General features: G+C 33.9%; 1 protein-coding gene across 1 annotated transcript; it reads right to left on the minus strand.

Annotated features, from left to right (window-relative positions):
- Window positions 1-7,614: 7,614 nt before the first annotated feature.
- On the minus strand, window positions 7,615-20,879 carry LOC116338151 (homeotic protein deformed). Its single transcript, XM_031763237.1, has 5 exons — window positions 19,760-20,879; window positions 19,334-19,434; window positions 17,830-18,016; window positions 9,278-9,645; window positions 7,615-8,872 (listed from the first exon to the last, which is right to left on the minus strand). Exons 1-5 carry the CDS (start codon window positions 20,244-20,246, stop codon window positions 8,582-8,584), a joined length of 1,434 nt encoding a protein of 477 aa, XP_031619097.1. The 5' UTR covers window positions 20,247-20,879; the 3' UTR covers window positions 7,615-8,581.
- Between the last annotated feature and the right edge of the window lie 1,065 nt (window positions 20,880-21,944).

A 21,944-nucleotide genomic window follows, 5' to 3' on the forward strand; every position in this document is an offset into this window, starting at 1 on the left:
TGATGGGCACATTGCCAATAGTCATATTCATCGCATACAACATTTAATAGAACGAATAAAATGTTAATTTAAATGAATCTGTGAGAGCGAATGTGTGCGCAGTATGCATGGCAAACAATATTTGTAATATATATCGAATGGCCTTTGATAAGAGCACTAAACGAAAAGACTTTTCTGTTTGTATTTTGTCAATATGCAAAAGGAGTAAACAAAATTGTTCACAATAGTAATTTTTGGTGATAAGAAAGGTTTTTGAAAAGTGCTCCCACATGAAATGAAATGTGATTGGGATAGAATTTAATTAAAGTTAGAAATAATGTCAAGAATGTGCCACATAATGGCAATTACTATAAAAGCTAGCACGAATAAGTGATAAAAATGACTCACACCCACCAAAATGAAATTGAAACGCAACTTTGTTTTTTTTTTCTACGAAATTGGTGACGAAAAAAGTCACACCATCAAAATAATTTGAAAAGAGACAAAACAACAAAAATATGCGACCGGGCGAGTTTCAATTTCTGCACCAATTTCTTGTTTTGCTTTGTTTTCAGTTGAAAATCGGAAATGCAAACTAACAAGAGACGCAGTTAAGCTTTTCATTTGTCATAGTTATAGAATGAAGTCAGTGCTTCAAGTGACTGCCGGATGAGAAAGCATAATTTACATTAGAGATTGAATTGTATATGCGTGTGAGTGTGTCGGTGTATGTTTGCTTGTTTCAAATTCAACGCACAGTAATGAAATGTGTGATGCATGCATGGAAGATACATTGCCCTTTTATAATGTCTCCGAAATGTCTTTTCATATTTGATTTTGAAAAGTAAATTTACCCTCGGAATTTTCGTCTCACATCAACAGCAGCACAGGGGCAGTGATATCAACACTACACTATATATTATTTCAAAAATTCGTACGCATTTCGACATAAAATGGAACGCATTAAAAATGAAAAACACGGTAAATCCTTTTCAAGCTTAATTAAACAATATTCAACACATTTTCGCTCTTTCATTCATTTGAATGCGTCTTCATATGGGACACACATAGGAGCATATCAGATGTATGCTATTTTTTTTCTCTTCGGGCTCGAAAGAGACTTGAATGTGTTATATGTGACTATGCACTATATCATTAACACAACGAGGAGCCGAGATTTAATAAATGCGTTTACGTGTATCATCTTTGAGCCACTGTCACAAACACCCACACACACACGCCCACTCGATAGATGCGTGTGTGTATCTCATTTAAGGTTTACAAACCAAAGCACATTAATGTAAAGTACATTATTATACATATTAATTTAACATCAGTGCCATTTTCTCTAGGTTTAGAATGTAAACAAATAACATGATATTAACAGAGATTAAAGTCACTTTGGAGCTAATTAGATTGGCATTTAATCAATTTATGCCCCTTTTCCGCACGAATTCAAGGAACTGACGATTGTAAATGGTTTCATTTTCTTCATAACATTCACCCGAAAATACCATCCATCTTTAACTATATTCGACAATGGTACATCCAAAACTGTACGCCATTTGATAAGGTGCACTCGATGTGCAAATTAATTTTATCATTTTAGTGAACACAAAATTAAGCGACGATTAAAATTAGGTTTCAGTTTATGTTTATTTGGCAGAAAAACCATTTTTTTTCTTCAGCTTCAAATACCATTTATATATCACACATTTCGATCGCAATTTCATTTTCATAAATAGACGAATTTTTGGTTGGCAACACACGATTCGCATGTAAATTAGATAGAAACATTTTTCCGGGGAAAGTTTATTTTTTGAGTGTGTAGTTCACTGGCGAATGTTGCTGCCTCAATGAGAATGGGCTGCGCTGTTTTAGTACAGAAATGAAAAAAGCATGTCGTCGACTGAAGTGAGTATTAGCTTGGTGGATGTCACGGATACTAAATATAATCACAAGCAGATGGCGCCTGTATTCACTGAATTTCAAAACTGAGAACGATACAAACATGCTAAATTTAATTACGTTTTTTATTTAATTTTGTTTAAAAAAAAAATTAAGATTTTCTGATTTTAAGAGTTAAATTCTTTTTATTCATTTATTTTATCGATTGAACCATTATTTTTTTTTTTTTTTTGAAGAAAAAAAATTGGCTCGTCATTCCACTTAAAAGTCTATAAATCTTTTCTTTTTGTTTTTAAATTGCCTAATCATTCAAGCGGCGGCGACTTGTACATTGATGCATCATATGTAATACGTCAGTCACATAAAAATGCATATATATATATACCATTCGCTTGACGAAAAACACCGTACACCTTTAAATTTGCTTTCGATGCACTTGACCTGAGAGAATGCCAAAACTCTAGCAAAAATAAATCATTACCATAGTTTGCCATTTCTCTTATTCTATTGTTTTCGATTGTGTGCAGTAGCTGTGGAAATCGGAACTGCGAACGTTACATGCAAAAGGGTTACGAAAAGAAAAGACAAGAAGTGATTTGAATAGAATATGCATAAAAATGTCATTTGTTCATTTCTTTTTGAGCAGCGTGCAAATTTTTGTTTTGTTGCCAATTTATTTTTTTGTATTGTTTTGACCCATTTCACTCTTTCATTTGATTCATGGAATTGAAGATGAAAAGTCATTTAAACGAAATTTACTAGCTGTGCTCTAGACTGCATTTGCACATTGTAATGCCTTTCTCTTTCAGCTGTGCACAAATCAATGCGTGTGTGGGCTACGTTTTTTTGCACACATTTTTTGTCCATAATTCTCGTGTCATGACGACATTTGATTTCTGATTAACATGAAAAGAATCTTTCTTTAGCAGAAAGAATGAGAATAAAGAAAAACACACAAGCCTTTATAACAAAATCGGCATCGCATTTGTTTGGAAACAGCAATAAAGTCAGCGACATGCTGGCACATGAATAATTAATTATTCCATCGAATGCGAAAAAAGGAGAAGTAAATAGATTGCAAAATTGAATGGCTTGAATGGGCTTTTGTTCAGATTCATTGAATCCACGACATTCCAATTTCATATAGTAAGTTTCGGAATTCTTTTTATTTTGTTTATTATTGTTTTTATTTTATTTTATTTTTTGTCAATGTTTTGAATCCATTCACCTTTGCTGTCTTTCTTTCAAAGATGAGCAATAGCTCAGAAGCACTGAACGTATAAACAACTATCCCCATTTTCATTAACTTAATCCAAAAGACTCGATTATATAAGAGAGTCTGTTTCCAAATGTTTGTGGCACTTCGTGTTTGTAATTAAACGGATCTCATGTTTATCCTCTCTGGTTGAGGTGTTGAATACTAATTTATTTAAGTTTCACCATTTTAAGCTACACTGGTCAAATGTGCCTGTCAATGTTCATTTATTTGCGAGTGTCCATTTTCCCTCTTATCATTTACGATGGCCACTCATGAATTTCGGTCGCCATACACGCACGCCATTTGCAGATAGGTAAATTGGTTTTGATTTGAGCATTATTCTTTGAGCATGGAGCGGTGGTAGAAGATGAGCTGTTGATAGGGGACGAATGTGGATTAAATGAGGCTTTGTACAATCGATAATAGATTTGTTTTTGACCAAAATAGCAAATTAAAATCCTGGATTTATCACGAATCGAACATCAAGGAAAATTAAATTTTTTATTACGAAGAAACTCAAGAGGGAAGAGAAGAGGATCTAGAAATGAAAAATTGATTTTATTACGGTCTTTAAATTTTGTAAATTTTGAGTTTTGCCATTTTGTGAGTATTAGAACTGTGAGATCGCTAAACATTCGAACATTATTAAAATTTAATCATATTTTCTTTCTTCGTTGTGGAGCCATCAAAATATATGTGATTGATTTGATTTATATGCTGAACAGAAGTTATAGTGGTTCATGAAGGAAGTATATTCATATATATTTTTTCCTTCGAGTATGGAGAGTCGCACTGAGTGAGAAAAATAGCCCAAGAAGAATGCTATTGAATGTTTATCGACCAATCGAAAACGGTAGAATTAAATAATGGTTTTTCATGTTGATGGATTTCGCTTTTTTTCTCTTTTCTTTCGCTCGCTTGCTGCTCATTATGAAAAGATGATGTCAAAACCACCAACAGATGCGATCACCGACACATCATTCGAACAAAAATTACACCAAAATAAACTTGAACTGACAGTCTTTTATTTACGCATCAGAATATCACAGAAATATAATACAAATGGAGAGTTGAAAATTTATTCATTTTCTGATTATTATTATTATTCAATGATTTTGTGTGTGCTCGTGTGGAGTGGTCAGATATCAAAAGTTTGAGTCTTGCATAAGGCATGCGGAGAATTTTTGATTTTGAATGGCACAGCGCGTTGATCCATTTCACATTCGAATCACAGCGGACGCGAGTGACGAAACCAACTTAATGTGGTGCAAAGTCGACTCGCTATTTAAACACGAAATATCCAAAATTCAAACCCAGAATGCCTTTGACCACGAAACATCGATATTCTGATTCAAAAGATCAATACCTTTCTAACGAAACCTTAAACGTCGAAATCGCGATCAATCCACTCGAAAAATTCAGTATTTTCAAAATTTCATATGAAATCCCCATGAAACTTCAAAATGTCTGACTGTGTTTTGCGTACTCGATTCTGATCTTTTTGTCTGGGATTAAAGTACACAAAAAACAAAAACTTTTTTGTTCAAGCACTTTTCGAAATGGCCGTCATGTTGACAGTGGTCGGCCTTTAAAAGTCATTTTTTGACTTTTGTCACTACGGTCACCGAGGCTCTTCCGCTTATCACAGAAATGATATCAGAAATGTTGTGTTACACATTTTAGTTTCGTCACTCGTTCTTCAACAGAGGTTTTATATTTGATAATACAATACCAGTGTGATTGTGTGTGTGTGTGTGTGTGTGTGTGTTGACTCTGGACAATAAAAGAAGAAGTGGAGATAAATGAAGAAAAAAGCAGCAACCTGCTTCAAAAAACTTGACAGGTTTAATTCATTTTTTTCTCTCGTTTTGTTCTCATGGTGATGCGTTTTCACAGAAGAGACATCATACGAAATATTCAATAAATTCAATGTGAATAAGAAATACTATGAAATAGCTGGTGCACAGCTTGTACGGTTTATGGAATGGTCCAGCCCATTCGTCGTGCATTGCATTCTCGAAAATTAAAATGTTCGAAACTTACTCAAATTTTCAAAAAAGTTTTCAATCTTACAACAAGAAAAAAACGAATTTTTATTTCGAAATAAATTGTTTATTGCTGAAAAAAGAAATACAGAGAGAAAAACACATTTTGCATCAGCTGCAATTTTGCCGACTAATAATTTATTTTGAAACGGTTTCGTGAAAAACTATTAAATATTTCGTCTGTCAAACTCAAGTGTCAGATGGACGAAATCCCGATCTTGTATCGCAGACTATGATTTCGTTAGTTTCGATGGAATAGAAGGGAAAATTGTTATGTTATTCGGCAGAAAAGGGACGAGATTGAAAGAGAAAATTTCATCCATTATGTTTATTTTTCAACTGTATCGATTCATGTCAAGGCTTTGGTGCGTTTTTGGCACATCGTTTTTTTCTATGACGAAGAAAAAAAGAGAGGCATACAGAGAGAAAATATAAAACTGTCAGTGCTTTTTGTGTGGAACGATGAACACTAAACAAATCCAAAATGCGTATAACTCGTGTGCGTTGTGAAATTGTAAGCGAGCGCATGTGAAATTGTTTGAAAAGAGATGCTTTTCATCTAAATTTCGTCCAGTGAACAACATTCACAGCAAACGGTACCGCACTGCACTGTCAAACCGACAAAAAAGTATATATCAAATACTCTATATGGAATACGTACATATACATCGGATAAGTAGATTAGTCATAGATACTGTTGTTGTGTTTTATGAAATCATTAATCAAATTGTGCAGAGTGCAGACATTGATGTTCGTTATTTTCTTCGCTCTTACATTGTATTTCTATTTGGTCTTGGTTCTTGTTCTTGTCGCCTTTTTCCCATTCGATGCTTTATCGTTGATTTTTTTTTCAAGCACTTTGTTAAAATTTCTTTTTTCATTTCTTTAACTCACCGAATTCACTCGTTTTGCTGTTGGCTGCTGCTGCTGCTGCTGCTGCTGCTGCTGCTGCTGCTTATCACGGTAAAAGTACACACTCATACCCCGAAAATGTTCTTCGCAACGAAAATCGCTCTAATGGAATCGTCTTGAGCTGACAATTTCTTTACAAAACCAATGAATGCCTCTCTCACTCTGAATTGAAGCACCACCAGGCAGACGTCGACGATGCTGTCTCAGTTTCAGCATACAAAGTATGAAGTTCTTTTTATTGCACCAAAACATGCGTTAAATGAAAATTAGAACCATGTCACAAATATATACTACCATCATTAATTTCATTTCTTTGTCAAAGGCGGATAAAGAGAGCGAATAACAGAAAAAAAAGGAACGAAGCAAGAGTAAAAAAGGGAACATTGATATTTTGCGCATTGAATAATGCGCTACGAACGAAACGAATGCTGGATCAATTTTATCACATAATTATTTCTTTTCTCTTTTCTCGTTTCACTTTAAATTGGATGCTATTTGAGCGATTTTCGCACAAACATTGCACATTACATTCGCTTTTTTTGCCAAAGGAAATTAGTTTATTGAGTGAAGTCAACATTTGTTTGAGACGGAAATTAATCGAGAAGCGCCGCATCGATTTCAAAAATAGCCAAAACTTTTTTGCCAAAATGCGGAGTTAAAACAAAAATGCCATTTCTTTCATGTGCACATTATTCGTAAATCGTTTCTCCTCCTTCTTTATTTTTCGTACACACCCTCAAACAATTTTATAATCCCATGTATGTATGCAGCTAAATGTCAAAAGCATACACTTGAGTGAAAAAAAAGGTATCACAGCTTAAAAAATATAAATACGGCTGAGCAGTTCTGATTTCGATATAATATTACTAATAAACAAAGATCAAATACTAAAATCCGCAAAAGTCATATTTGTAAGTTTTTTAAAAATCATCTTTTTTGGAAAACAGAAGAAAAAATGCGATTTCAAAGAGTAAACCGAAAATCCCAATGGTGATGACATGAAGAAATGTATGAATTTTGCTTCCTGAAGAAGTAGACAGAAACACTCCGGCTACCGAAAAACGGCCAAGTTGTTCAAGTCGATTGTTCACAAAATAGGATAATCACTTTAAAGTGTGCAGTTTACATGCAGTAGTCATCACAGCAGCAACAATATACAAGACAAGAAAATGCGGCGTTCAAACAGATAACAACCCTTTACAAAATTGCCGAAACGAATTTACGCATAAATTACAAGTATTTTCGGCACTTCTTTTCTTACAAAGACATGTCATTGTCGATTCAGTAGGAATGTTTCCTGTAAATTCAATATTTTTACAAGAATTTCATGTATATACATACATTTGAATGGATTTTGCAAATAGGATTATCCATTTTTAACTCGACTTTTGTCAAAGAAAAACTGTTGTCGTCTTTTTCTGCATAAAATTTGTCGGCACAGGTAGCTTCAAATCGTAAGTTCTTTGTGCATTTTTTGGTTGCAAACAAAAATGATGAAAAAGAGGAACATAATTCGATTTCAATGTAGTCTCATGTTTATTCAGAAACTTATTTACATTTATCAATAATACATAGCGGTAAAGTGTCACAATTAAATGTACATTTTTATGTTTGTAGGTGATTTCTTTTGTTATCCTCTTATTTCAATGTCTATACACTAAATATACTAATGCTATCATCTCCAGTGAGAAAAACTTAGACACATATTCCATCATGAAATGTTGAACACAATTCAGGTTCAAAGAATCTTATTGTGTACATTAAAATTTCCTTAATTTTTTTTCTATCCATGTTTATGTATAAAATCAACTAAAAATTATGCCGATGCTCGGCTTTTGTATTTTGAAGAAAATCGCCATTAGAGAGATAATGAGAGAGTTTGAATAATGTTTAAACTAAACTTAAATTGCATAACATCAAATGATAATCTAATAATAATTAAAATTATCTAAACATAAAAATGAATCGCCTCAAATTTATACAAAAGAAAAAATTGGACATCTTTGGAAAATGAATGCACCAGCCACGGCATGCGATCTAATTACAACGATTATTATTTTATTTTTACAATGGAATCAATGCAATGCGAGAGTGTGCTATAGTTAAAAAGAAGGAAAAAACGATATATTTTTTTTGTACAAAAATGGCAAAATGTGCTGCAAATAATTCTACGAATAAGCCTAGTCTCTGTATCATCCGAATATGTGTCATGTAAATTCCATTCCGTTCAGAAAGAAGAATTCACCGGGACTCAAAAGGAAAAAAAATAAAACCAAAAAATTTAAATCCTAAAAAAATGCATTAAAATTATGACTAAATGCTATCTTCCTTATCATTTCTCTCAAGATGAATTTACATTTTGCGGCTTAGAAATTCACAAGTTATATTTAAATTTGTATCGTTTTTTTATTTTATCTAAATGTCACTTGAACATTGTATCGTTAAAATCAAAAAGTGCATGCATTCCATCGTCCGAATCCTACAATGCCGTTAGACCATAGTCAGGTTTAATATTGATGGTCTGTTGATGTGAGTGATTTGGCGGTGATTGCTGTGACGGATGCATTGCATCCATCGATAGACCCATTAAATTGCCATTGGTATTCGTTTGATGATTCAGCATTTGTTGTTGTGATTGCTGCTGCTGCTGCTGCTGCTGTGGTGGACCTTGCGCCATCATATCGGCCACATCAGACGCAGCTGGTATATATGGCATATTACCTAATGATGTCATGTCGGCCATACTTTCTAAACTATCCGAACGCACGCACTGCAAAGAAAAATGAAAGAATTTGAATAAGAAAATGAGACAAATCATCATCCGAAATCAATACAAATGATTGAAAGAACGGCATATTCAAATGTAATTTTTAGTCAAATCATTATCGTTCATTTAACCGTAACAGAAGCATTTGATGATGTATAATAAAACATTTGAATCGATAGTCAAGTACGGTAGGCATGCGCGCGTGATCAAAACACACAATGTGATTTTTACGCTACTTAAAAATTGTGCGCCAAACAAATGAGTAAATTGAATTTTAATTGAATGTTTATGTGTTCATCGAGTCGATTGAAGAATTAACGAGAGAAAAAAAACCGCACGCAAGTCAATACCGGCGTGTGATCAATCAGTGAATTGGATTGTAATTGCTTTGAGAATACTTCAACTTACATCGGATTGAACTGGGGCTTGATGTTGTTGCTGCTGCTGCTGCTGCTGTTGTGATTGCTTGTTTGATTTGGTCATTCGCTTTGGTTTTTTCGTATTTGCCGTGGCCGATCCACCATCGTTACCAGTTTTCTTGCGTACATTTTTTGTGTTCGGTAATTTATTATCCTTTTTGTATTTCATGCGTCGATTTTGAAACCATATTTTAATTTGACGTTCCGATAACACTAGCGTATGAGCAATTTCGATGCGTCGCCGCCGGGTGAGATATTTATTGAAATGGAATTCCTTTTCCAATTCGAGAATTTGATGGCGTGTGTAGGCGGTTCGTTGACGTTTCGGTTCCATGCCCGGTTGATATTGACCTTTTGCTAGATTGAAATTGGAAGAGAAACATTTTATAAAATGCAATGATTTTGATATTTCAATTGAACTAATATAAAAAATGATTAGATCAATTGTACACGGTCAATTTCATGCGATTATTTCATTTGAATTCATTCTTTTAATAAATCGCTACTTCAAACGAATGAAACAAAATCTTCACATTTCAAATGATGCGAATTATTAAATGATTTGTCAAATCATGAAACTTGATTGTTTCCGATTGAATAAAATGTACACACAAACGAATTAATTATTCAATATAGTGAATGTAATTTCAAAAGCATAATGACACCTCTTGGTGTCAACTGGATTCATTTGCAATAAACTGCTACTTGAAACCATTTGCGATTTGCACATTCATTTGTGAGAAAATTTATCTCATTCAAGTTTTTACATTCAATTCTGAAGAATACACTTCTTTCGTCATTTTGTCTTCATCTTTCATTTTGTCACAGCCTTTGATTCATATTTGAATCAAAGTTTGCTTTTATCTTTGTTCAAAAAAAATCTATGTGTGTTTAAGCTTACTACACGTTTGTCTACAAATAGATAAAAATGATCATGTTTTGCACAAGCATTAATCTCATATATCTAATCAGTGACGAATAAATAAAAAAATGAGTGAGAGACAAAAAGTGTGAACTCCGTCGGAGTTAAGTTCAATGTGAATTTCATGCCTAATTTCACAGTCTAGGTCAATTATACATTGAAAATTGCATACAAAAACAAGACTTGGTCAGGAATTTACAGCCATTAAAATAAAAACACCTTCAACATTTGCAATTCGAAGACATGAGTAACTACAACCATACTGTCATAAATGAAATCGTGAATTGGCACTTTTATTTTGTACATACTGCACATACACATAGTATATGTTCCTTTCTATCCTTTTGTGTTCAGCGTTTTTTTTTTATTTCGATACTTGTTTATGGAATTCATTTTTGTTTATTCAATGTTCGATGGTGTGAAAAACTCGCTTTCGATCATCGTTTTTATTGTTGAAGTGCAGATGTCTGCACCGCGAATGTAACGAATTGAAACGCGGACTGCTTGTTTTTTATGCCAAAGTGAATGAAAATGTGCGAGCAGGATAAAACAACGAAACTAATTGTTTGAATAAATGATTATTTGTAGGTGTTCAATGCATTGAAAATTCAATCCAATATACTACAGTTTGAGTGAACAGTTTATTTTCAATCAACATTCACAAAAGGCACGCGCATTTTGATCGATTGCTGTGAATAACCTTGAGCTGGCAAGTTCGTACAAACAGTTAAAATTTGTAAAGATCTCAAATTGAATTTGCAAATGCAATTCAACAATCAAATTTACTCTCAATTCGTTTTTTAAGGCATGCGCGCATGCAATGACGTAAGGCAGCAAGTAATTAACAAATCGAAAGTTGCATAGATTGTTATAAAAATTCAAATTGCAAATATTTATGCCATTTACAAGTTGATTTGCATGTTAATCAATAGACGTAATAAGCGAACGGGCCATTTTTTGTGTGTTATCAAAGCGCACATGGAATAAAAGCAATTGGCGAGAGCAATTCTCGTATGTCTCTCATATCGATCGACAGCGTATACACATTTTCAACGTGCGAATGCATGTCTGTTGGTTAAAACGCTCTTTCTCGTTCTCTCCGTATTGACGTTGATGATTAAGCAGAATAATGAAAGTCGCAAGTCATCCGTAATGAATAGAGAATATTTTGAAGCGAAATAAAATGAAAACGACTCGATGACGAGAAGCAAAATGAGAAGAAGAAAAAAAAAACACAGAATTTATGCCAAGGTGCTATGTGAAAACTGGTAAGCCTGTTGTGTTGTTTGTTATTAGCCAGCTGAACAACAGAAGAAGCGCATTTTACAAACATATCAGAATAGAACAATGAGGGAAAAAACACAGCCTTTGCCAGTCACACACATTTGCCATCTCTCGGCCTCTGTGTATGAGTGTATCTCGGTTTAACTGGTTACAATTCATATGCTTTCGATGCTTTGATCGGCTACGATAACGACGAGAAAAATAAACAATGTATTCAATAAATAAGCAGCACGATTAGCTTTTTTCTTCATCTTGCGTTATGGCGTCGCTTTTTAAACCAGACCTAATCGAACTTTGGATGGAAAAACAATGTAATGAAAATTGAAAACCAAAAACCGAACAAAAGAACTTCGATTATTGGAATGATGATGGCCAATAGAAGAAGGGAAAAAACACACAAACACAGCAAAAAATATCAAGATAGGATAAAATGATGTTTTTCTATTAAAATTTGGGAGCCATCAAATGAAAGCTAGTTAGTCGCTTGTTATAAACGAATAATATGTTGTTATTTGTTTTTTGGTCGCGCGGGATTTTCTTTTCGAAATAGATTCGATATACACGTACATACAAACAAATCGAAACAAGCCGACCGAATAACGTAACGCTTTTACAGCTGATGAATCTCATTTCGATTAAATTAGTTGATAAAGCACCGACATTATTGACCATTTCAATTTAATAACTCTGAAAAAAAGAGTGAGATTACAGCTCAGTCGACCATTTTTTTCGTCTTTGTTCTTGATCGAAAGTAATTTTCTAATCAAAACAAAATTAGAACAAACAACATGAAATTCAATAATGGATCCAACGGATAACGGAATATAATTTTAATATTTGGAAATTATACCAAACAATAGATAAACATCTGATGCATAATAACGTTGATCCGTGCACATTTTTATGAAATTATCAGGTCAATTTTGGTTACGTGGTTTCATTTTTGGGTAATGGTGCTGCCGAGTTACTGTTTTGAATTTCAAAAAGTTTGAATAGAAACGAATAATTAATGATTCGATGTTATTTTGACGCGGGTGCATGTTCAATGCTCCATTTTTCCGTCACACATAGCAGTATCGCTTGTTTTTTCCAATACACACGGTTGAGCGTGTTAAATTCATACGCCCGTTCATCAGATGTTTTTAAAATCGTCAACACTTTTATCGAAAGGGTTTGGTCGCCCGTTGTGAGTTTTATCGAATAATTTCCATAAGCGCGAAACGAATCGAACACACTTCTAAGTCGACCGTTTTACATCCCTTGAGTGTTGAAGCGAATGCGTTGGCTGCTACTGTAGTTTGAGTTGTTGCTTTTCCTTGATTTGATGGATATTAATTGATAAAATATTTTCCACGCGAAAAATTTACGCGGAAAACTTTCCAACGGATAGCATTTTCAAAGAGAATTTTCTTTTAAATGAAATGAAATATTGTTATGGAAGATGCAAAATAGGCATAGCATGAAATGCAGCAGCTGAAACGTCCAACGTCATTGCATGACACGGAATCTTGTTTGATTAAAGTTTTTCTTCCTTCGGATGAATGTGCGATGGTAACGAAGAAAAAGGGTTTCGCAACGGATGAATGAGTTTATTTAAAAAAGTTGCCGGTGGCAAAATATGTTGAAATTGGTACAGTCAAAACTTTTATGAGCTGAAAATAAAAATCGACTCGATTGCATTTTTCGTGTAATTTATCACACACAGAGAGAAAAGAAACCATCAAGAGAACATCAAGTCAGGGCAAATCCGTGTCAAAAAACCGAGAAATGATATCGTTTTATCAGTTGTTTTGTCTCGATTTTAAAGTTTATCGGGAGGAAGTTCGTTAAAATATTTTCATCGGTCATTTAAATATGTCAAAAATGGAATATTTGAACAAGAGCTACCAAACAATCGAAATGGAAACTGTAAAATGTGCTGCAAAACGGAAATCGTTAATTATATTTTGATTTGTACGGTATCAACAATTGTCTCTTGAACCAACACCCTTTGCCGTCGAGACGGTTGTTGAAGAGACATTTGCAGTCTCGTGAACGAGCGCGCGCCCGTCATTGTCGCTGCTGCTGATGATGTTGCTGCCAGAATGCGTTCGATATCGATCAATGTCATTTTTAGGGTAAAAGTTTTCTGTCTCTTGAACGCAAAGATAAATTGGCCAACAATTTTGCCAACAAGAGAAAAGAGAGATCGTAAACGCGAAATACCATGTAATAAATAAGCGAATATAATTTTGATTGACTTTAACAACATCGAGATATTTTAATTTTGTTTTGAATCGAATTCAGTTTTGCACTGTCTGTGCACGTTTGGTGGAATAACCAACGTTAATGAAATGAACGAAGAATGCGACAAGAATGCTGTTATTTATTCCATATATGTAGATGGGTAAAACAATGAATGTGAAAAGATTGATTTAAACAATTCAGGATCAAATTGAATGGAATCGATTCAAATTTATTTCAACTTGAAATTGGTTCAATGACATTTAACCACGTCGAATTTATGGAGGCTGATTTAAACGATTTCATGGATGGAAATCACAAATATTTGCCTTGAAGATTGGAGAAAAATACCTTTTTTCATTCAAATGAAATGTTATCACTCATATGACCGACATCAAGTGATAACTATAAAAGAAATATGTGATTGAGTTCCGCGTCAATTGATAATATTTAAAAAAAAAATCATACTGAAAGCCTTGACGGTCATAGACCACACCAAAATTCATTTCAATGAATGAAAGAAAAATACTCAAATCCATATCGAAATTCTTCGATTGTCACATTAATTGAATTAATCGAAATAAAAAGCATGTAATCAAAAGTGGAGCTGCGGTTCGGTAGACATTTCGGATTAGTGTACGTTAAAAGTACATTACATCAGACTTAATATTCTACCTGAAGTAAAAAAAAAAACAACACCCATGACCACATTTATACGTATGGTTAGATTCGGGATTATTCATCAATTTGGCTTTGCGCGTTGTGTGTGTCATTGTTAATCTTTCATCGAAAAACTTTTTTTTATCGCAAATGGAATGAAATAACAACATGAAAATGAGCTTGCTTCATCGAGACTACCAATTCATCATACTCAAGAACGGATATAAGTAGAAATTGGAATCAATGGTCAAAACAATATCAAATTGTGAAACGAATGTCGCGACAAAAGAAAGAATTGTCAAAGAAGAGAACGAGATAACGTGTGACACAGTGCGCTGCACATATTGCAGACATTGATCATGAACACCGATCTTAGTCCATAAACAATCGATGATTTTAATGAAACGTGGCCAAAGCAAAAGCATAACAGCAAAATCAATGAGGGAAAAATGCTTCGTTAAAATCAGCGCAGATATCGAGAGCATATTCACTTAACATAATCCGCATATGGCGACGCGAGTGCATCAATTTTCAAAAAATATGAACAAAATAACAATAATTATCGAGAAAGAGAGAGAAAGAGAGAGAGAGAGGAAAAGAGAGAGAGAGAGAGAGAGAAAGAGAGAGAAAGAAAAAAAGAAATTATGACAACGACATTTAATGAATGAAAAACGTCGATCGAACACCGCGATGCTTCTTGTTTTTATTTTCATGCATAGCGCATGCTAAAGCACACAGTCCGGCATCAGCAGCAACAGTTAAAGCTGCAAAGCAACGCAACAAAAATACATTCGTTTTGTGTGGGACGATGAACAGAAAAAAACAAGTTCTTGTCACAACTAAAATTGGATACTTTTAATCATATCTCGCTGAAGCTCATGCTTATTTTAGACAACACTTCTTCCACTTAACATCTTTTGGTACGATCGATGATGTAAATTCTTGCAAACGTTATGAGGAAATAAATAAAACCGCATATTTGCCAAACATAACTGACTTTTTCCATTTGTAACTATGCAGAAATATGTGAGGTCTATTTCTTGTTCAAAAACATTTATGTACATTGTTGTTTTCATGTCGAATGTGTTTGCTTCAAACGAAAGCGATCGATGCAAAATCAGCCAAAATCAAACGAAAAAAGATTGTATGTTTTCGATACTAAAAAGTGACTGGTCCGTCTGGTTCTCGCGCCCGGAACGCTGAACTATTTGATGGCCATAGACGAGTCACAATCAATAGACTTATAACAAATTGCCATCATTTATTTAACTATAAAAGACGGAACAGTAAAGTCATTAATTCTTTTCAAAATATTTTCGTTTCACATGATTTTGATCGATTTCTGCTGTGTGAGTTCAAAAGTGGATATATGCGCCTCTCTTTCTCTCTCGTCACCATCACCACCACCGTTGCTGATCGGCACTTCAGTATATCACACAAAAGTGATTAACAATGTATTGGAAATGATGGTGCAATGTGATGTTGCTATTGCAAAGTCAATGATGAGTTTTGAGTGTTTGGCATAAATAAATTTAAATCGATTTTCAATTGTGTTACTGTTGAGTTGAAGTCTATAGATCTGATATGCCACAAATCAATGCTTGATGAATGTGCGAACATAAATCGGTCTGGTTTTGAACCATAGAAGAAAAAAAGACAAATGAGTATCCCGACAAAAAAATGCAGCCGTTTCAAAAAAATGCTCAAAATAAATTTGGCTTCAAGAATTCTCCTTTTCGTCGACAAAGAGCAAGGCAATTTTTCAGATTTTTGTTAGATACCAAAAGCAGCAGTATTTAACACATTAGTACAAACTAAATATCGACAAAAATCAGTGTGTGTTTGTGTGCGCCCTTTTTGGTATTCAATTTTTCTGTCGATTTTGACGAAAGACCTCAAACGCACTGGCTTCTATGAAACTTTCAATGCTTACAAATTGCCCGTAACATTTTACCTCTCATCTATCACAAGATGTAAAATTTGTTGAATCGACAAGGTCAACATTAATGTCAATTGATGGATATTTTAAAAATCTTCAAAACGAGATTTATTTCCATCTTCAAAATAACAAAAACAAAACTTTTATCTTTTTTTCGGTTGTCTTTTTTCGTTTGCCTTTTGCATAGATCAATATGTTGTCATAGTGGCTATTGTTGTGGTTGTGACTGCCCTCGAAAATACAAAAAAAAAATCAAAACAAACCATCGCATTCAGATAAAAGAACATTCGATGCGATTTTTCACTCATTGTAAGTTGAAGTTAAATCTTTTTCCTACGTAATACTTTTTAAATACATTCAGCATACGAATTAATAAAAACACATACACACGAAGAAACAATGATACAAACAAGCAGCAAAATCAATGTGGTATGCATCTCCAGTTACATATTACGCTCGTTTCAATGCTATTGTCCGACTGTCGGGGTACTTGTTTCGGTGTGAGTCGAAAGAGACACACACAGAGAGATAGAGAGAAAAGTGCTACGCTCACAACTGACTGTGTACACTGTACGGCATTTTTTTTGATAAATTGGAACTCATTAATTTTATTTTCGTTTGTCTGTTTCTCGGTGTCGTTTGTTTTATTATTTCTTGTGAGTCTGTACAGTGCGATGCGTGTAGATTATATGCTCGATCCATAAATACACTCCGAAATATATGAATTTTATAGTGTCATACACCAAATCAAATGCGCATTTACAATTGATAGAACGAAGAAATAAAAGAAAAAGAAACACCGAATGACAAAAATCTTATACGCTTAAGGTGTATGACACTAATGCCTAACCATTATACAGCTGTAGCGGGCCCATATTCGCACAGGTAAACTGGTTATTTGGATTGGCCGTAATTTAATATGTTTCAACGACCACGATGAAATAAACGAAAAATGAAAAATTAGACACAATAAATATGATCGATGATGTGTATCTACCTCTCATATACTCACTGCCGTGCATTACGGTTAACTAATGGGTTTTTTATTTTCTTGGTGTCTTGTTAGATTTTTGATTGAAACACTACGATTCGTGTGACACACGATGTGAAAATGCAAATTTCTTTTCGATTTACTGGCTTTTCTTAATTCGATTTAAATTGAGATTGGGATTGTTTGGTGAGCTTGTGTTGGCGATAATTATGCTACTGTTTTGAAATATTTAGGATCGTACCCACTGCGTTGGTTATTCTCATTGAATTTATGATATTTGATTCGCTTGAAATTGATGCATTTTTCTCTAAAAAAAACACCTCTTGTGCAAATCACAAAAATTACAAATTTCAATCCATATGCGGCAAAATAAATGTCCATTTTCAAATGTCTGTATAAATTTTTCTAAACAAAAGAATTTGGTTCAAACAAAAAATACCACCTCAAAATGACCATGCAGAAAATTCCAACGGAAAATCTTGAATTGATTTTTCAGAGGAATGAAATGTAAACATAACTTACCAACACCGGCCACATGAATTTTCTTCATCCATGGGTAAATGACTCGTTCACCATCGGTGGTTGTTTCATTGGCATCATCGTCTAAATCGGAGTCGGATCCGCACAATTCATCCATGTCATTGCCATGTGAGCCCATTTCGTCCGGTGAACGATCCAACATTAACCGATCCTCATCAAGCAAATCATCCTGACGCATACCATAAAAATACAAATTTCAAATAAATACAGTTTTTCGGAGAAATGAAGAAATATATTAAAAATTCAAAAAAAATTCTATGCTTTCGATGAAAAGACGATTTTTTTTGTTGATAAGAGAAGAATTTTCATCAAAGAATAAAAAAAAAACCAATTAAATCTGAAAGTGGTCTTGCTCAATTCGACAGGTCGAGTGAAAATCATAAATTACAATTAGATTGTTGAACTTGACAGCAACCAAAATCATGTTCGCTTCATGAAAAATAAATTGTTTAGCAACGTTTTTTTGTGCGTTGTGTTTTGGTAGCTAAAAATCATATCTCCACGATTGGACGGTTGAACGATAAAACAAAAGCGTGCCAATGAAGAGAGCGTACAGTTATTAGTTTCACCTCATTTGCATTTTATAATATTTGTGTGCATGTGCGTGTGTGTTTGGAAAAAAGATGGGTCGCGTCAATGTGAGAATCAATATTTGATTGATGTGAAAATAATTACAATCAACAAAAGAGTCCGCGAAGTGTTGTACATCAACCATTCCAACAACAAACATATCACATCATTAGCTTGTGAGTGTTTATATTAGATGGCTAAGATACCAATTTTAACCAATGTTTTTTTTTTCACCACGTGCCAGTTACTGGATAATTGCATATTGTTCTAACGAACTAAGTTTAAACAGCGTTCACGAAAAGTTTTTTTACCAAAAACTCGTACTTTTTTCGTTGCCATAAGAAACTTTTACGTGAAGCATCATAAGTATTGATTAAAAGCATTTCCATTGAAAACACATTGCGACTACAGAGTTTGGAATCTAAACACCCACATTTTTGAAGAGAATACATTTCCTTGGAGTAAAGATATGTAAACGATTTCAAAAATTCAGTTTTCACGCACAGTAGTCTTGTAAACAATTTATTTGGTTGACATGTACAACTAGATGCAGTCAATTATAGCAGACAACTTTAACTAAATATTTGACGGAAAGAAATACCACGCATTTTTTGTTTTGAATAAGTACAATGTACATGCTTCCTATACTGGTGAGTGTTGTTGTGTGTGTATGATTTTGGCGCTAATTAGTGGGCAGAGAAACATGGTTTTTATTTACATTTTGAAATCGATATTTGTTTGAAAGCCATACACCAATGAGTGGCATAGGGTTAAGTAGCTGAAGGTAGTCTATTAATTTGTTTATACTTTTGGAGTAAATAATTGATGGTATCGTCGAAGAAAATATTATGAAACAACAAGCAAGAGTTATAAGAGAAAAAACAAAGAGCATAACATAAACAAACCATATACTTACATTATCCGAACCAGAGTCATCACATCGTAGTCGCATGCCAAGTTCTTGTAATTGTTGTCCCGCCGGCACGGCTTCTTCTATCCGCTTTTCCAGTCTTAAACCTAATTTAATCATCACATTTTATCATTTTTATCGTGAATTTCTCTATTTGTATGTCAAATTTGCAATTTTTACACATATTGTAATTTATAATAGGCTCTTATTTTGCTCCAAATAGTAATGCAATGTCAAGTTTTTTCACATAAATACGAGTATTACAACAAATATCTATAAATAAAACTCTATGTTTTAGTATTATTGGGACCAAAATAAGAGCTATTTTTCCGCCGCAACGACTGATGTCTTAATTGTAATAACTGGTGGTAATTCCAAAATTGAAAAAAAAAAAAAAAAAAAAAAAAAAACAAATTTAACTAAGAAACCTACCCAACTCTTGTAGTCCGAGAACAGTATTGGTTGGTTCTGAACTTGGACATTGCAATGGTAAGTCCATCATTTGATTACCATTTGATCCATAATACGATCCATAGTATCCGTTAAGATTTGACGAGGAATATGAGTTGTTTGTTGTTGGCGGTGGTGCAGGCACATGATGCATTTGCGAATTGTAGCTTTGTTGATAGAAGTGTCCGCTAATCGTTGGCGGATAATTGTAATTGGTTGTTGTGTTCGGATGCATGCCATTCGAAACACTTTGATGCATTCCATTGCTATAATCATTGTTCGATTGCAACGGTGGCATACTACTGCCCATTGAATTTCCATTGTGTCCATAACCATTGTGATGCAAATGATTATGGTGATGATGTGTGTGATAATCATCGGTGTTTGGTGGAAATTTTGGATCGATGGACGAACCACCGTGCATTGGAGTCTGAATGTGATGTGGATAGCCCATTAGAAATGAACTCATTATTCACTAAAATACTTTTTTAAACGCGCCACACAACGCGTACTATCAATCGAAATTTTGAGCAAGGGAAATCAATAAATCACACTTTTTCTTCTTTTAAAATCTTTCTCTTTTATCGGTTCGATTCATTTAGCATCGTTTGAAAAGAAAAATCCACTTCAAAAATTGATTCACAAATTAAGTGTGAACAAAGATTTCCAATTTTTTAGAAATAAAACTTCAAATATTATTCAAAATTCAAAACAATGTCACAAAATAAACATAAAACTAGAATAAAATGCACTGCACTCATCACATTTTCAATTTAATCCGTTTGATTGGCACAATCATCCACACAATAAACGCGTTTAGCGAACATGAAATTCAATTAAATCCACTTGAAAAATGTATGCACACAATGAAATGAACGAAACAAAAAAGAAATGTTATTTTTTTTAAATAAACTTCAGGCGGTTTTCACAAAAGACCAATAACCGAGTTGAACTAGTTTAAAATTTTTAGTAATTCACTCAATTGAAATAAGTTGCACAAATACACGAGTATAAAGAGAAGAATAAGAAATGAATATTATATATTTAACACCGACAATTCCACGTCCGAACGTGAGGAGATTTTCTTTTGTTATGAACGACAAATATCTAATTCATGCGTTTGCCAGTGTGATAAATCAGAACGATGCGATCGTTGCATGTGTTTGTCATCGTTGAAAAAAAAAGAGAAGAGAGAAACAACAGCAACATAAAAATACACGAAAAGAGAATATATACACGAGAAATAACGAAAAAGTGTGTAACACAACGTGAACACTTTTATGGTGTTTGTGTAAGCTATTTCATGGAAGTATTCTAAGACGAATGCACACTACGTGCATTTGTACAAATAAACAAAGTCACAAAGCTCCGCCCAATTTTGAATTATGGCCATCTCTGTCAATCTACATGCTTTGAGTGTATTCGGCACTTCCCATGCTTCATTCGTTTGTATTCGCTCTGCGTATTGTTCGTTGCTCTTTTTATTTGAACGCTGTCAGCTTGCGCAAACATATTCAATGGAAGTGTTTGAAATGGACGTCATTGTAGTTGTAAAGCAACCGCCTCGATTGTGCCGTTTAAATGATTTGAAAGAAAGAGAGCGTTACCAAGTGGAACTGGTGTTCTCTTTTTTTCACATTCAATCGAATGGCGTTTGACTTTGAGTTGAGTTTTTGCTTTTCACTCACAATTTTATTTTCACTCATTTTTTTTTGCTTGCTCGTCGTAAATACGGACTGGCTAGCATGCGGAAAAACGAGTATTAGTGACATAATTTCGCGACGAAAGAAAATTGATAACTGAAAATTGAATTTAATGAGATGTTTACTTTTTTTTGCATTTTAAAGGCGCTTCAGTCACATGATTAAAATAAATAAATATTATCAAGCGTGTTCAAGTGCCAATTTAAACTGATTACAGCTTGTTAGTTTGTTTTATGCAATTCGGATGTGATAATCTCCGACTGTCTCGGTGGCCCATAAATGCACGGCAATGATTTGATGCCTTTTATTTGAAATCATCGAAATCAAGTGACAACACGAGAGCAGAGAGTAAATAAATGCAACGCATAATTGATTGATAGTCATGGCTGGATAAAGTATCCACGTAGTAAATCTAATTATGTAAAGGTGTTTGAAAGCTGACGATATGTATTCATGTGTATGTG

The sequence above is a fragment of the Contarinia nasturtii genome, unplaced genomic scaffold (genome assembly GCF_009176525.2).
Source record: "Contarinia nasturtii isolate CC-2019 unplaced genomic scaffold, AAFC_CNas_1.1 Cnas_scaffold_350, whole genome shotgun sequence".
NCBI classification, from domain to species: Eukaryota; Metazoa; Arthropoda; class Insecta; order Diptera; family Cecidomyiidae; genus Contarinia; species Contarinia nasturtii.

Coding starts and splice junctions, on each gene's coding strand:
- LOC116338151 (XM_031763237.1), bottom strand. CDS start 20,246: ATGAGTTCATTTCTAATGGGCTATCCACATCACATTCAGACTCCAATG. Junction 19,435..19,759: donor TCTCGGACTACAAGAGTTGG/GTAGGTTTCTTA, acceptor TGATTAAATTAG/GTTTAAGACTGGAAAAGCGG. Junction 8,873..9,277: donor AAGCCCCAGTTCAATCCGAT/GTAAGTTGAAGT, acceptor TTTTCTTTGCAG/TGCGTGCGTTCGGATAGTTT.